General features: G+C 60.9%; 1 protein-coding gene across 2 annotated transcripts; it reads left to right on the top strand.

The window, feature by feature from the left end:
* Positions 1-569: 569 nt before the first annotated feature.
* Positions 570-4,561, top strand: LOC107179926 (aquaporin-12B-like). Of its 2 annotated transcripts, XM_042997826.1 has the most exons (4): positions 570-692; positions 729-1,176; positions 2,763-2,879; positions 4,174-4,561. In XM_042997826.1, the coding sequence occupies exons 1-4, from the start codon at positions 570-572 to the stop codon at positions 4,377-4,379; spliced, it is 894 nt and encodes a 297-aa protein (XP_042853760.1). In that variant the 3' UTR covers positions 4,380-4,561. The 2 variants fall into 2 exon arrangements, with proteins under 2 accessions (XP_042853760.1, XP_042853759.1); XM_042997825.1 differs by having other exon boundaries at positions 570-1,176.
* Positions 4,562-14,811: the final 10,250 nt, after the last annotated feature.

Here is a 14,811-nt window from a genome sequence, read left to right as displayed (position 1 = left end):
TTCTGCAGGGTCAGCTTCCTGAGGAGTCCGGAGCGGCCAGGCCGGAGCGCCCACGGCTCCCTCCCTCGCTTGTGTGGGGACACCTGGCCCGGCACGCAGCTGCCTTCGCAGGGGGACCTGGGGCCAGGGGACCCACAGTGCAGGCAGAGCCAAGGCCCCTCACCCAGGTGGGACGCAGCACAGGGGCAGGGAGCTGCCAGGCCGTGCCCACGGAGCCAAGGGCCCGGGCCGTGAGTCACGGAGCTCCGACGGAGGCTTTGAAGCTGCGTCCAGCACCCGCGGCTGGCCGAGTGGGGGCAGGGGGCCAGGCGTGCCTCAGGCCCCAGGGAGGACGCCTGACCTATGGGCGTCCGCTGTGGTTCTGCTCCCGGGCCGGCAGCAGGTGGGGGGGGGGGGTTGGCGGGGGTGAGGGGGTGAGGGCACAGGTGTGGCGTTCGCAGGGACAGCCCGCCCAGGTGGACTCTCCCACAGCGGCCCCATCCTCGGGGCTCAGGGCTCAGGGCGCGGCAGCCCTGACACGTCAGCTCGGGTCCCCCGCTCGGCCTGCTCCTCTAGGGGCCCCCAGGCCGATGGCCGGTCTGAACGTGTCCCTCTCCTTCTTCTTCGCCACCTTCGTCCTCTGCCAGGCGGCCAGGAGGGCGTGCAAGGCCCTGCTCCCGGCGGGCGCCTACGCCAGCTTCGCCCGGGAGGCGGTGGGCGCGGCCCAGCTGGGGGCCTGCTGTCTGGAGATGCGGATGTTGGCGGAGCTCGGCCCCTGGGCGGGGGGCTTCGGCCCCGACCTGCTGCTCACCCTGCTCACCCTGCTCCTCCTGGTTCACGGGGCGACCTGCGACGGCGCCGCGGCCAACCCCACCGTGTCCCTGCAGGACTTCCTCCTGGCCGAGGCCTCCGCGCCCCGCACGCTGCTGAAGCTGGCGGCCCAGGGGCTGGGTGTGCGGGCGGCCTGTGCCCTGACCCGGCTGTACTGGGCCTGGGAGCTCTGTGACCTGCACGTCCTCCAGAACCTCCTGGACCCGCACTGCAGCTCCCCCCTGCGCACGCCCGTGTCCCACGGCGCGCTCGTGGAAGGCGCCGGCGCCTTCTTCTTGCACCTGACCCTCCTCCGCCTCCGGAACAGCCTGCCCGCCTACCGGGTGCCGGCCGTGGCCCTGCTGGCCACCGTCATGACCCACACAGGTGAGACGGGGCTGCCTCTCCCCTGGGCCACGTCAGAGCCTCTGCACCCGCGTGGCCGCCCCGCCCACCCGCACCTGCGGACACCCGGGGGCGAGGCCGCCAGCCAAGGGGGGCCGCCGGCCCACGGAAGCTGCCGACCGCCCTTTCCCGGGAACCCAGCGGCGGCACGGCGGCCGGCTGGACAGGACCCGGTGCGGCAGGGTGGACCTGGGCCCCCGTCGGGACCGTCGTTCTGGCTGGATCTTCCGCATCCCAGCTGCTCCTGGCCATCTCAGGAGGCCGGCTCCCGGGACAGGTTGGGGCGGTGGGGGGGCAGCCAGTGCGGTCTCTTCAGGGCCCAGGCCGGGCCCCGCTCTGGAGGCCCCTGCGCGTCCTCTGCTGCCCCGTCCAAGAGCACCAGGTCCCGCCGTGTCTGCCCCAGCCCCCTCCCCCTCCCACTTGGCCCCAGATGTCTCCAGGGAGGGCAGCACCTCCCCCGTCCCGTCCTCGGCCGCGCCTCGGGCCCGGGCCTCCTGACCAAGCTCCCTGGCACCGCCCCCCTCTCCCGGCCCCCACGCAGCCACCCTTCCCACCAGTGGTGCAAGCAGAGAGCTGAGGTCAGCTGTGGGATGTCCGGACTGCTGACCTCCCAGGGCAGCTGTCCCGGGCAGGGGAACAGAGCTGTGGGGGTGGGGTGCAGGTCATGTGGCCGGCGGCTCACTCCTGCTCAGGGCGCTACGGCTACACCTGAAAGGGCCTGAGGGCCCAGCTCCCCCAAGTCTGCTTTCGGGGGCGGGCGGGGCCCGGTAGGGACAGAACCAGAGGGCTGACTTTCCGAGATGCCGTCCAGGGTCTGGTACAGAACAGACGTCACGTGCCCGGGAAGGCGCCGCGAGAGCCCGCGCACAGGCGGGGAAACTGAGGCACGGGTGAGCAGAGACTCGCCGGGAGCAGGGCTGTGCGTCCGGACTGCCTGGGGTCCCGCCTGGGGAGATGCCGGGAGCTCCTGTGTCAGCCCTGCCGCCACCCAGGGCGCCTCCCGGAGATCCTGGTCTGCAGAGTGCTTCCCACTCTGGTCTGCCCGGACGAGGCCGGAGCTCTTTGGCAGCGGTGGACGTGGCCGGGGTTGAAGGACGCTGGCTTTTTCTCCAGCCCCTCCTCATCTGCCCTGCCCCTTCCCCTTTCTCTTGTTTCTTCACTGGGCTCAACCCTTCTCCACCATCTGTCTCTGTCTGTCTCTGCCTGTCTCCCTGTCTCACCGTCTCTGTCTCTCTCTCCATCTCTCTGCCTCTGTCTCCCTTTCTCTCAAGGACAAGTGCCCCCAGGTGGACAGAGGAGAAAAGAGCTCGGGGAGATGAGCGGTGGGTAGGGTGGGGGAGGTTTGCGGACGGACTCTTGTCCCAGCTGCTCCCTGATCCGGGGACCTTTGGCTTTGGCCGAGTAGCCCTCCCGCCCACGTCCCCATCAGTACAGCGGGGCGAGGATAGGCTGAGCCCCAGCCTGTGTGCCGGGAACCACGGTGGGGATTTCCGGGGTGGCTCCTCTCCTGGCCGGAGAGGCGGCCGCAGGCAGGGCCCCACGCGGACGGTCTGTGCCTCCTCCCACAGCTGGGCCCTTCACGTCCGCCTTCTTCAACCCGGCCCTGGCCACCTGGGCCACCTTCCACTGCTCGGACCACACCCTGCTGGAGTACATGCAGGTGTACTGGCTGGGTCCTCTGACAGGTAAGGGCAGAGGGGTCACCTGGGAGGCTCCGTGGGCAGCAGGCAAGGCCAGGCCTGGACAGTGGCTTGGGGATTGCCACGCAAAGCATTTGTGGTGGACGTGGGTGCTGGGCGGGCAGGAGGGACGCACCCACGCCTGCAGGGCGCCCTCACAGACCCTGAGCCCGGGGCTCAGGCAGGGGCCACTTCTCCAGCACCTGGCCTTGGCCCCTCGGCCTCGCCGCACTCTCCACACCTTGTCCGGCGGGTGAGCGGGGTCCGGTGGAGCTGTGGAAGCTTCCTCCCCTTCTCTCTGTCTACGCGGTGGGCGTGTTCTCGGGGAGCACGGCCTCGGCCTCCCCGGGGCTCCCAGGCAGCTAGAGGAGCCATGAGGAATCCCATCGTTCCTATTTCTGACTTCACTTTCCACTTGACCGCGGCCTCGGGTGCCGGGAAGAGGAGCAGTCCCTGCCCGCATCCCCGCCCCCCTCCAGAGGCAGCGAGGGTCTCCTTATCCCCTCCCCCTTCTCTACATAACGGGCTGGGGGGGGGGGGCTCGCAGAGCCACTTCCGGGTTTTCAGTCAGGGCACTAACTCTCCGCCCTCCCTGTGACTTCCTCCCCCGCCGCCTCCCGGGGGACGGGCCTTGTGCACCTGAGAACAGCCCTCGGGCTCAAGGGGGCTTCCCTGTGTAAGTCCTTACAAGATTCACGTACACTTGAAGAAAATGTGCTCTCCTGTCCCGCTGTGGCCCACTTACCTTCCCAGTGACCCTAGCGGCCGCGTGAGAATTTAGGATTCTCGGCTCCACAGGTTCCGGGAAGAACCTGGGAACCAGGGGCCGGGCCCTGCCCTCAGCACACCCTGCACTTCCCAGCCCCGGCCCCACCCACACCCGTCTCCTCCCTCGCTGTCACCTCCACTCTTGCCGACACGCCCAACACAGCCATGCACGGGGATGACAGGTCACTTGGGAGGCAGCCCTGGGAAGAAAGAGGCCGTGCACGCGGCCCACGACATTTGTGCCGGCGACACCAGGCCCAGGTCCCCGGAGCCTGGCCGAGAAGTGGGCCCGGCTCCTGATGGGTCATGCGCGTCTCCCAGGGGTAGGCGCAGGGGGCGGGGAGGGGAGGGAGGCGTGGGAAGGGCCAGACCAGGGTCCGGGCGCTGGCTCCCTGACGGAGGTGCGCAGGCTCCCCCAGGTCCAGGCCTGTGGGGCCCCCGTCGCACTGACGGTCCCGGCGTGAGCACCCGGGCTGCCTCCTGCTGCAGCGAGCCGACTGGGCCCTGTGGTCTGACGCCTGGTTTCTTGCAGGGATGGTCCTGGCCGTCCTGCTGTATCATGGCCGCCTTCCTCGCCTGTTCCAGAGGAACCTGTTGTACAGCCAGAAGAACAAGTACCGAACTCCTAGAGGGAAGCCGGCCCCGGGGCCTAGAGACACCCAGACGCCTGCAGAGGGGTGCAGAAGCCGGGAGCCTGGGCGGGGTGGGGCGGGGCAGCCGCTGCCGGGCTCCCGCTGAGCCAGCACGGTCTGGGGGGAGGGCCGGGGCTCTGGCTGGACTCTGGGGCCTCCCTGAGCCGAGGGGGGACCGGACCCGCAGCCCTTTCTCCCCACAAACCTTTCGTCAATAAACCATTCCTAAGACCTGCCCGTCTCCCTGGCCTGACAGAGGCTTCTGGAAGGGCAGGCAAGGAAGGGCATACGCCATGGAGGCTGGTCTGTGTCACCCCCATCTTCCCACGGGGCGTCTCTTGCCTCTTTACAGAATTAGGATCAAAGGGAAGACCGAGGAGGAAAGGCAAGAGGTCCAGGGTGGGTCACGGGGTCCTGAGAAGACGCTGGGGTAGAGATTCCACAGGTGGTGCCTGGCTGCCCAGAGCCCACCGCCCGGGAGGCCCGAGCAGCCTCCTCGCCCTGACACCTGCTGGCCACGTGGGGGAAGGCGGCCGGAGCCTGAGGCTGCAGGGGAGCGGGCTGGACACAGGGTCCGGGTCCCACCATCCGCCAGCATCCGACCCTCAGGGCGGCACGCCCCCGGGTCCTCGTGGCCGGGCAGGAGTGAAAGGAGAATTCCGCCCCCCCCCCCCCACTTCCCGTGGCTGCCCCTTCGCCCCTTTTTCATCCGCTCTCCACCTGGCCTGGCAGTGAGGCTGCTCCCTCTGGGCCCCGGCTCCCTCTCCCCTCCTCGGAGGGGCTGCTCCGGGGGGAGGGGGGGGTGAGCAGGCCCAGGTCTCTGAGGCCAGCCCTGTGTGCCTTCTGGAAGGCTTGATGGGGCTACACGGAAGCTTCCAGAAGGAGGACCATGTGCACACAGGGTTGGTGCCAGGATGGGGGGCCATCCAGCTCCCTTTGAAGGGAGTCTTTGTGGGCCGGGGGGCTGGAGGTGATAGCAGAGGTTGTAGCCCCAGGAAGGAGGAGAGGGTCCTCGGGGGGCCCAAGGTTAGAGGCTGGCTGGCACGTCTGTCCCCATAGAACGTGGCCTCTGCACAAATACTTCCAGGACAGAAGCTTCTGGTGCTCACTTAGTGAATTTTTTTTTTTAAAGTAGGCTCCACATCCGGCAAGGAGTCCAATGCGGGGCTTGAACTCACAACCCTGAGATCAAGACCTGAGATGAGCTCAAGAGTAGGGCACTCAATCGATTGAACCACCCAGGCGCCCCACTCTTGTAGTAAATGTAACCAGTGAGTTCGTACAGGAAAAGCAAACCTGTGCACATTGCAATAAATAATATCAGCAAATTATCAGAATTCCCTGAGGAGTTTAGGGTCTTTGTTTTGGAAAACTTCAACGTCATAAAGCAACACCCACATGCTTAGAAAAGCGTAACTTAAATTTAAGGAACACTGCACTTGATGGAAAGAACACAATTTTCATAATTTCCATACGAAGCTCTGATGAACTGATTACTAACATGGGAGGCAACTTAAAAATTACCACAAAAAGTTGATGAGTTTAACACGAAGAATGCAAAATGGTTCCATACTGGGCCACTGTTTAATATAACCCCCCCTTGTTAATCAATCTAGGAATAAAATCATACGATTATCTCCACCGACACTTAAAAGGCCTCTGAGAAAACATAACATCTGTTTCCTGTTCTAAAAGATGCTAGCGCATTAGGAAGCGGTGGGTCATTTCTCAATCATGCGTACACGCCGACGTGCGCACAGGGCGCGCCCACACCCCGACGCCCCGCTCGGTGGGAACAGACCACGTCTGGCCGGGTCAGAAAGACAGTGAGGAGTCGCGGCTCCTGCTAAGATACGAGCGGATGAAACCGGACAGGAGGGAACAGTCAGGGGAAAACCAGTTCCTATCTGCAGCGTGACGGTGACGCTGGAAGAAATAGACACCACAAAGCCAATCACACGCACTGAGAGCCTCAGGACGGTGGCGGAATGTAACATTAACAGGCACCAGGGCCGCCCGGGAGGCTCAGTCGGTTGAGCGTCCGACTTCGGCACAGGTCGTGGTCTCACGGTTCGCGAGCTCGAGCCCCGCATCGGGCTCTGTGCTGACGGCTCAGAGTTTGGAGCCTGCTTCGGATTCTGTGTCTCCCTCTCTCTGCCCCTCCCCCGCTCATGCACACTCTCTCTCTCTCTCTCTCAAAAATAAATAAACATTTAAAAAATTTAAAAAAAAAGGCATCCAACAGGCTTCACATAGCAAACAATGAGAAGAAAAATATGAGTAACAGCAGAGCTATAAAGAGCTTAGAAATAAATCTAACAAGGAATGCGTAAATCCTGGTTCCGGTGAAAATTTTTTAAATTCCCGAAAGACTGGAAAACATGGAAAGTCATTCCTTGCTCTTAGAAACGATATCCCAACATCCTAAGGATGTCAGTTCCCCCCAAGTTAACACATACGTGTTGATGATACAATAATAATAATAAAGTCATTAGCATAAAATTACATAATATAGAATCGTAAATATATAATAGTGATAAAAATAACAAATAATAACGCCAAAGTGCTTTGAGGCTGGATGCCAGATTCCCAGATCAGTATGAAAACAGCCAGCAAGAAAGCCAAGCAAACGCTGCAGGAGACACGCGCGGGCGGTGGCACTGTGGTCGGGTCACCAAACACAGCTCAAACCCTCCGCAGTCACAGCACGTGCTCCGGGCGAGTGGACAAAGATGACTGGCCACAACCAGGCCCAAGTACAAAGGACACTCAGTATCTGACGGGCGCGGCCCCGGCGTCACTGGGTAGAAAGCAGACATCGCGGTAAGTGGTGCCCGGGCCGTGTGGGGGAGGGTTGACTCTGTGCCTCGCACCGGAGTGAAGTCCCAGAAGGGACTCGAAGCCGTCAGAGACCTAACTGTAAACACGTGAAAGCGGGGGTGACGTTCTTTCTACACTTGGGAGCAGGGGAGATCTCTCTAACCATGACGGAAAATCCAGAAGCAATAAAGAGCATCGATACCTATAACAAATAGCAAACCAGGGAAAAAGAGTTGGCAACCTTTGTCACGAAGGGTGAAGACTAATGTGCAAAGAACTCTTTAAAAAAATAGTTTTAGCGGTGCCCGGGCGGCTCAGTCGCTCACGATCTCGAGGTTCGTGAGTTCGAGCCCCGTGTCGGGCTGGGACAGCTGGGAACCTGGAGCCTGCTTGGGATTCTGTGTCTCCCTCTCTCTCTGCCCCTCCCCTGCTGGCACTCTGTCTCTGTGTCTCTCTAAAAAAATTAAATGAACATTAAATTTTTTTTTTTATTTTCAAAAAACAGGGGAAAAAAGCAAACCGTGAAGAGAAATGGACCGCAGTGCACAGCGACAGGCTCGCGCCCATAAGAGGACCGCAAATCGTATCAGGTACCAGTGTTCCTCCCCACAGTGGTAAAAAAAAAAAACACAAAAAACCAAAAAAACCACAGCTTCTCTGCACAAAGCCAGGCCTCCGAGAGCTTGCAGGGCAGACAGCTCCTGCTGAGCCACAGGAGCCTGGCCCCAAGACGGGGCCCCTGAATTCAGACGAAACCCTGCTCCGGGCCCGGCCATCACTCCGGAGCCTTAGGACAGGACACTACACCCTGACCCCGCCTCCCGCAGTGCAGGGCCGGGAACAGGCCTGGGCTGTCGAGGGAAGGGACAGACCGCCTCCCTCTGGTGGAAGCCGGTCCCCGTCAGCTGGGCTGAGCGGGCTCCCGAGCATCCATCACATCCTTCAAGGGGACAAACCACGGCCCAGGTGGCCCTCAGCTCCTCCTGGCCCCAGCTGGGTCACCGTCCGGGCCCCAGCCCCCCAGAGCCTGCACTCTCTCCCACGGACCCTGCAGGGCTGGGACTTTCACACAGGCCCCCAGGCGGCTGCTGCCCCAAGCCGTGTGTGCAGCTCTGGGCTGGGCCCGCAGGGCACCGGGTGTGTGTGGGGGGGGGGGGGAGGCGGGGTGCGGGGAGGAAGGGCTACCCCGGACCTGCTCAGGGGGACAGCCAGGCATCCAGCTCTCGCCTGGGGGCACCATAGTACCCAAGGGTCACACCTAGAGGGTGTCCCGCAGAGCTGGCACCTCGTGCTGAGTGCCCGCCGAGTCCCCTGCCTCTGAGACCTTTCCTCGCCCACGGGTGAGGACCAGGCCTCGGGAGTGTGGGAGTCCCCCGGGCCTGGGGCTCTCTTCCGGCCCCTGCCTCCCCAGACCGGCGCTGGCCACCTGCCAGAAGGAACTGCCCGTGCCCGGGGGCCGTGGTCCAGGGTCGTCTGCCTTCTACACGGGCAGGAGCCCCAGCCCCTTCCCGCCTCTGGAAGCTGTTAGCTGGAGGAGGGGGGGGTCCTGGCGTGTGCCCGCGGGCTGGCCGGCCTCACTCATCTTCTAGGTTAGCGCTGAGGGCACACGATGGAGAGCAGGGAAGGCAGGGGCCATGGGGACCCTGCTCCGGGGGTAAGGACCCCCCCACTCCACCTCTGCCATGCCACCGGTGCCACGGGGCTCCGCCTCCAGGGGGACCCTGCTGGGTGCGCCCTGGGCGGGCCGCAAAGATGAGCTCCGGCGGGGGTCCAGGAGGCTGGTGTGCGCGTGCAGTGAAGAGCAGCAGGGGAGGGTCTGTCCGCCCTTGTCGTGTGGCTTGATGGCCCCGTGGGGCGGGCGCACTGGCACTTGACTCTCGGTGCACCTGGCCTTGGGGCTGGCTCTGCAGGGGTTCGGCGCTTCTGGGCGTCACTGCTCGTGGCCGAAATAACCCGGGTTCTCAGAGGGACAGAGCCCACTCACCTGTTATGCCAGCCATGCAGGTGGCAAGGAAGTTGCCCACTCGAGGGGGTTAGATTCAGCCCGGGCACCAAGCCTGGAGCCTCGTATCCGCTTCACCTGAGCAGACTGTCCTTCCCAGCAGGGCCCACACCTGTCCGGTGTCAGTGCCTGAAAGTGTAACCTTTTCTAGAGCCAGTGGAGAGACTGCGATCTAGTCAAAGGAGTGAATCCTGAACGGTGGAACGGTGGGTGAGTGGAGAGAGATTTGGAGAGCAAGTGCCTCCTGGGCCAGGGCTAGCCTCCCGGGGGATAAGAGTGCTCGGGGTGCCGGTCAGAGGCCCGCAGCCCCTCCGGCTCATGAAGTCGGCAGCCCAGGCTGTGAGGTGGAAAAGCAAGAAGAGGTCACAGGCACATGGCTGACCCCGGCGAATATCGGCAACACGGACGAGCGTTTCTGGGCCGTGCGTCCGGCAGGCCCAGGGGAGACCCTGCCTGCTCGTGTGAAGCTTCGGTGATAGCAATCGTTTTGACTAAAAGAAATGCCAACGGCCACTCCGGGGAGCTGAGTGTGGTCAGCCCACGGGGAGCACTGGCTACACCCTGCTGACTCATTTCCTCTTCTGCAAATTGGAGGCATGTGCGGAGACTCCAGGCCCTCCGCAGCAGGACCAGCACAGAGCCAGCCGCTTCGCGGGGCTCAGCGCATCGGGTCCCTGTCCCACCATCCCCCGGGGCCCCTCGCCCGACCACGCTCTCCTAAGTGAAACGTTTTCTCACCCAGCCCGGGCTGGCTCACCCGAAGGGGCCCCCGTGTCCCACCCCACCTGTGGCCACTGCAGGAAATCGCCTTGAGTGCATAATGGAACATGTATGTGTTTCTGCGTGTTTGTGTCTGTGTGTGTGGACGTGCTCACTTAAATGTGCACGTTCAGGGCAGGGGCCCGGAAGGCCCCCTAGCAGCTGGCCTATGTGGGTGAGTCCCTCAGGGCCTGTGCCCCCGGGCTCCTCTGGCCCCTGGCAGGCACTGGCTCTAACGAAGCAGCCTGGGCACCTGCTCCTGTCCCTGTGCCGGCCACTTAGGGAAAAGGCCACTAACGTGCTGAGGGGTCTTTCCTCCGTCCCTGGCTGAGCCCTCACAGCCCCTGTGCGCACCAACTGCCCGTTGACTCTGATCACGTGGTGCCCGCCTCTGCCTTGGACCCTCTAGGGAGGCAGGGCCACAGGAAAGAGATTTGGGGTGGACCGGAGGGTCCAGTGGGCAGCAGAGGAAGGCCCTGGGGGGCCCTGCTTCTATTGGGGGAGCCCCCCCAGCCAGGGGCAAGCTGCGGGGTGGGGGCTCTACTCAGGGCCCGCTATAGCGGGTAGAGTGATGGGACCAGGGCTCTGTGGAGACGTGGCTGAATCTGGAACGGGGACAGGACATGCCCGAGTGAGCCCAGAGCGCCTGGTAGCACCAGGAAGTTAGAGAGCGCCCCCCAAACACCCACATGGATGGGAGCATGTCAAAGGGATACAGAGGCCAACTCAAAGAGCCCCCCCCATCACCAAGACCATCTGAGCAAAAAATAATAATAATATTGAATTACTGACCCAAACTATAAAGCAAGTGCCCATGAATCCATGCCGATATACATAAATTATACATAAATTATTGGGTGGGACCCGATGCGCTGAGCCCGGCGAATCAATGAGGTAGAAGGAGACAACTCCTGTGTAGGAGAATTCCAGATATTTTATTATTTGACATGGATACTCTGCTCTCCAGGAGGGATCCTATCTCCTCACTCCCGCAGGGTGGGTTGCTCATAACGACTTCCTTCCGAAGACGGCAGGATGGAAACGGAAAAGATTGGGGTAGAGAAGCCTGACACCCACCCCCTGAAGCAGGTGGCCAAGGTCAACATCAGCTGTGACGTGTCACATCGACAGTATGCGTGCTCGGTAGGGCGTGATGAGAATGGCCTTGACCTCTTGGTCTTCCTCCCCAAACCCATAATCCCACAATCTAACAGGGAAAAACGTCAGGTAAATTCTAATAGAGGGACATCCTACGAAATGTCTGGCCAGTCCTCCTCAAAATGATCAAGGTCATCAAAAACAAGGGAAGTCTGAGAGGCCGTCCAGCCAAGAGTACCGAGGAGTCGTGACAATCAAACACAGTGTCATCTCTGGCCTGGTGCACTGCAACGGAGAAAGTACATTAGACAAAAGCCACATACTGGGGTCGGGGGGGCTCAGTCGGTTGAGCATCTGACCCTGGATTTCAGCTCAGGTCACGATCTCATGGTTTATGGGATCAAGTTCTGTGTCAGGCTCTGCCCTGGCAGCTCAGAGCCTGCTTGGGATTCTCTCTCTCTCTCTCTCTCTCTCTCTCTCTCTGCCCTTCCCCTGCTCGTGCTTTCTCTCTTTCACTCCAATAAACCAACAAACTTAAAGCAAAACGAAGAGAAACACATACAAACTGAAACATACATCAGAGAAACCTAAACTATATGAATGAACACAATTGACATGGGTTCGTGGGTTGTAACAAACAGACTGTACTGAGGTGAGGCGTTAGCCAAAGGAGATCGTAGATGCGGAGTATATGGGGAGTATTTGCACTTCTCGATCTTTCTATAAATCTAAAACTACTCTAAAAAACAAATTCTGTGGGGAGAAAAAAAAGACAAAAACCAGAGAGAACGAACAATACAGTTTTTTATGCGGCAGGATTAAGCCCTATAACATCAACACCTACAGAAAATGTGAGTGGATCAAATACACAATGGAAAGATCTTGGCAGAATGGCTATAAAAACCTGGCTCTAATCCACACGGTCTTTAAGAAACTCAGATCAACTGTAACCACACGGGCAGGTGGAGGGTAAGAGGACGGGGGGAGACCCAGCACGCCAACACCGGCCCTGGTGAAGGAGGCGCGGCTACGCGGTGTCAGATACACACTTCCGGGCAAGAAAACCAGGCCAGCGCGTGCGCACCAGGCCTCCAGGGACACGAGAGTCCACCCCCTGCGGAAGGACGCGTGTGCGCTTCTCTGCCTCCTTCTCCCGATCTGCCAGAGAACCGGAGCGTCCCTCCGGCCTGGGGGGCCTGGTGTGCGCTCGCACAATGCACGCCACCCGGGTCTCAGCCGCCCGTCCCAGGCCTCTGTCAAACCGCCACTCGGAAGATAGGAGTATGCTCTTTGGCCTGAAGCGGTGAACTCCACGGTCCCGGTGGGGGTGACGCCCTCTGCTCCTGTCCCCCGGCGCTCTGAGCACTGCGCCCCCAGGGCACCAGGTAAGTAAAGCCCTGTCCAGAGTCGGCGCCCACTCGGTCAGGACCCACCGGGCCCCCTGGGGCCACCGGGCGTCGGTCCAGCTCGTCGGCTGCGCGCCCACTTCCGGAGCCACCGCCGGGGAGCCTGCCCCACAGCTGAGTGCGGACCCGCTCTTCCTGCGGACAGAGCAGCTCGTGTGGGCACGCCTGGCTCCAGGGTGCCGGAAGGGGCATGGGCAGACCCGGCCCGGCTCCACGTGCCCCCCTTCAACCCATCTCGCGGACGCGGTGGCCTCGACAGGCAGCTGCGCTGAGACACTCACCTGCCAATCCCGGTCACTTCTGACCCCGGAAGGGAGTTCTTCCTGTGAAATCAACACGTCCTGCTCAAACACACCCCTTAAATATGCACAGGGGTTTGCACGGGGCCATCTCTGTCCCAGACTGGGTTTCCATCTCCCGTCCACCCGATCACACAGCCAGCCCGTCGGCCACCACCCGTACATCAGTAAAAACCCAACAGAGGGGCCGACGGCACGCGGTTCAGTTCCCTGACGGATTCACTTGTGCCGCCTTTGATCAGAGCGGTGGCCTAGGACGCGGCCCGTTCCCCTTGGAACGAGCCAGCAACAAGCCAGGCAGCCCTCTGTGGGCCAGCCGAGAGCTGCACGTCGGGGACTGTGCACGCGGCGGTGGAACCTGGCAGCTCCTCGGGGGGCTCCCTGCTCACAGACGTGAGTACCTCTTTGCACCCCCATAGTGGCACGTGCACCTGCAAAATACATAATAAAATGTCCCCCTGTCCCAGGCCTCTTCTGGTCACTGAACTCCCACTGCAGGATTTCTCGGGCATCACTCAGGGCGCTACGAGTATTTAGGGTTTCAGGATCAGGTCATTTGGCCATAAGCGATGTCAGTCAAAACCAAACAGCCCGCGAATTGGGTATTTTCGGGTCCAGTATCCCGGTGGTCGCCCCGGGGGGGCACTCACTGGCCTTTGCCATAGTCTGTCTGTGCTCCACACAGAGCTATAGCACAGGGAGCACCTGTCCTCCCGCACTCCAGCTTCTGACGGCACATCCGTCCGGTGGCCATCCCTTTCTCCCACCAGGTGTCCCATCCTCTTTCGAAATATTAGCCTCTTCGGGCTTGGGCCAACTTACTGGCCCCCATTTCAATGCCGGCTGAAGGGGGCGTTGACATGCCTTCTGGCTGACTGCAGCAGGTGGGGAAGCAGCCCCTCGGCCAGCACAGCGTCTGTCCCCACAACGCGGTCAGGTACAGCGGATGTGAGATGCGAATCCCTCACGGACACTTTCCAGTTTTCATCCAAACCTTCACCTTATAGTGCAACCACCTTGCACTCCCTGATCTTCCCGGCCTGCTTCCAGGAGGTTCTGGAATCGGCGCACGGGGCTCCCACGCCAAGGGGTCCCCGAAGGGAGTCCCTCCGAATCGCCCCCACCCTCCAGTGAGCCTGCTTCTGAGGATGCAGGGCTACAGGAAGACGCTTTTCTTTTTGCTGAAATAGTTTTGATTTTCTCTTTCGGTTTTACTGCTGTTAAGTGGTCATTCATGGCTCACGTGGGAACCTCTCAGATTATAATTCTCAGACGATGTTCTACAGCTTCAGGTGGCTTAGACAATTCTTACAAGTGCTTCAGTGTTATTCTCTCTGTGGGAAGTGTCATTACAGTATTTCGTTGTTGCTAACGAATGCAATAACCCAGACACGGCCAGATTTGGTCTTCTAAAATAAATGCAATTTTTTCTCTTTTGTTTTCATAGTTATTATCAAGTGATTACCCAACACCTCAAGTGGAGAACTGGTAAGATTATAATTTCAGGGTAGTGTTTTATGTGTTCGTTCCACACATGTGAATCTTATTAGTAAATGGCTCCCATCTCATGTGATTTCTAGACGGAGCGAATCGAACGTTCCTGTCACTCTATTCAACACGTCTCTTCTATTGATCCAGAAACTGCGATATTTGGGCTCTCTCGCAGAAAGCAATTTCCTCCCGTTTGGTGTCACTGCTGCGGTTGGGGGACCATCGCTCAGGTTGACGCTGGACAGGACTGACATCCCTGGGACAGCGATGTGTACGCGGAGCTTCCGTGGCAGAGAATTTCCGAGCGCCCTGTCCCTTCCCGGGTCCTGGACCGGAGGACGGGGTGTGGGTGCGGCCGGCTCTCAGGGCCCCGAACAGGAACTTGGGTGTGGACGGACAGATGGATTCGCTCTAGTTAGGAGACCAATAGGTTCAACTCACTAAATTTAAGTTAAAAAAGTTTGGGGAACACCGTGACGACAGGTCGTGGTTTCCTTCAACACTCACGGTGTGAGCGTGTCGGCTCCGGGAGGCCGGCCCTGTGGACGCGGCTGCCTCCCCACCTCCGCCCCGGGAACCAGGTCCCGACAAGGATCTCCTGCTCGCGTGTGAGTTTTCCTCCACGGGCAGCCCGTCCTCACCCAGGGTCCCCCTGCCCCACTC

This window comes from Panthera tigris, chromosome C1 (assembly GCF_018350195.1).
Source record: "Panthera tigris isolate Pti1 chromosome C1, P.tigris_Pti1_mat1.1, whole genome shotgun sequence".
In the NCBI taxonomy this organism is placed as follows: Eukaryota; Metazoa; Chordata; class Mammalia; order Carnivora; family Felidae; genus Panthera; species Panthera tigris.
This window is presented reverse-complemented; position numbering and strand designations above follow the sequence as displayed.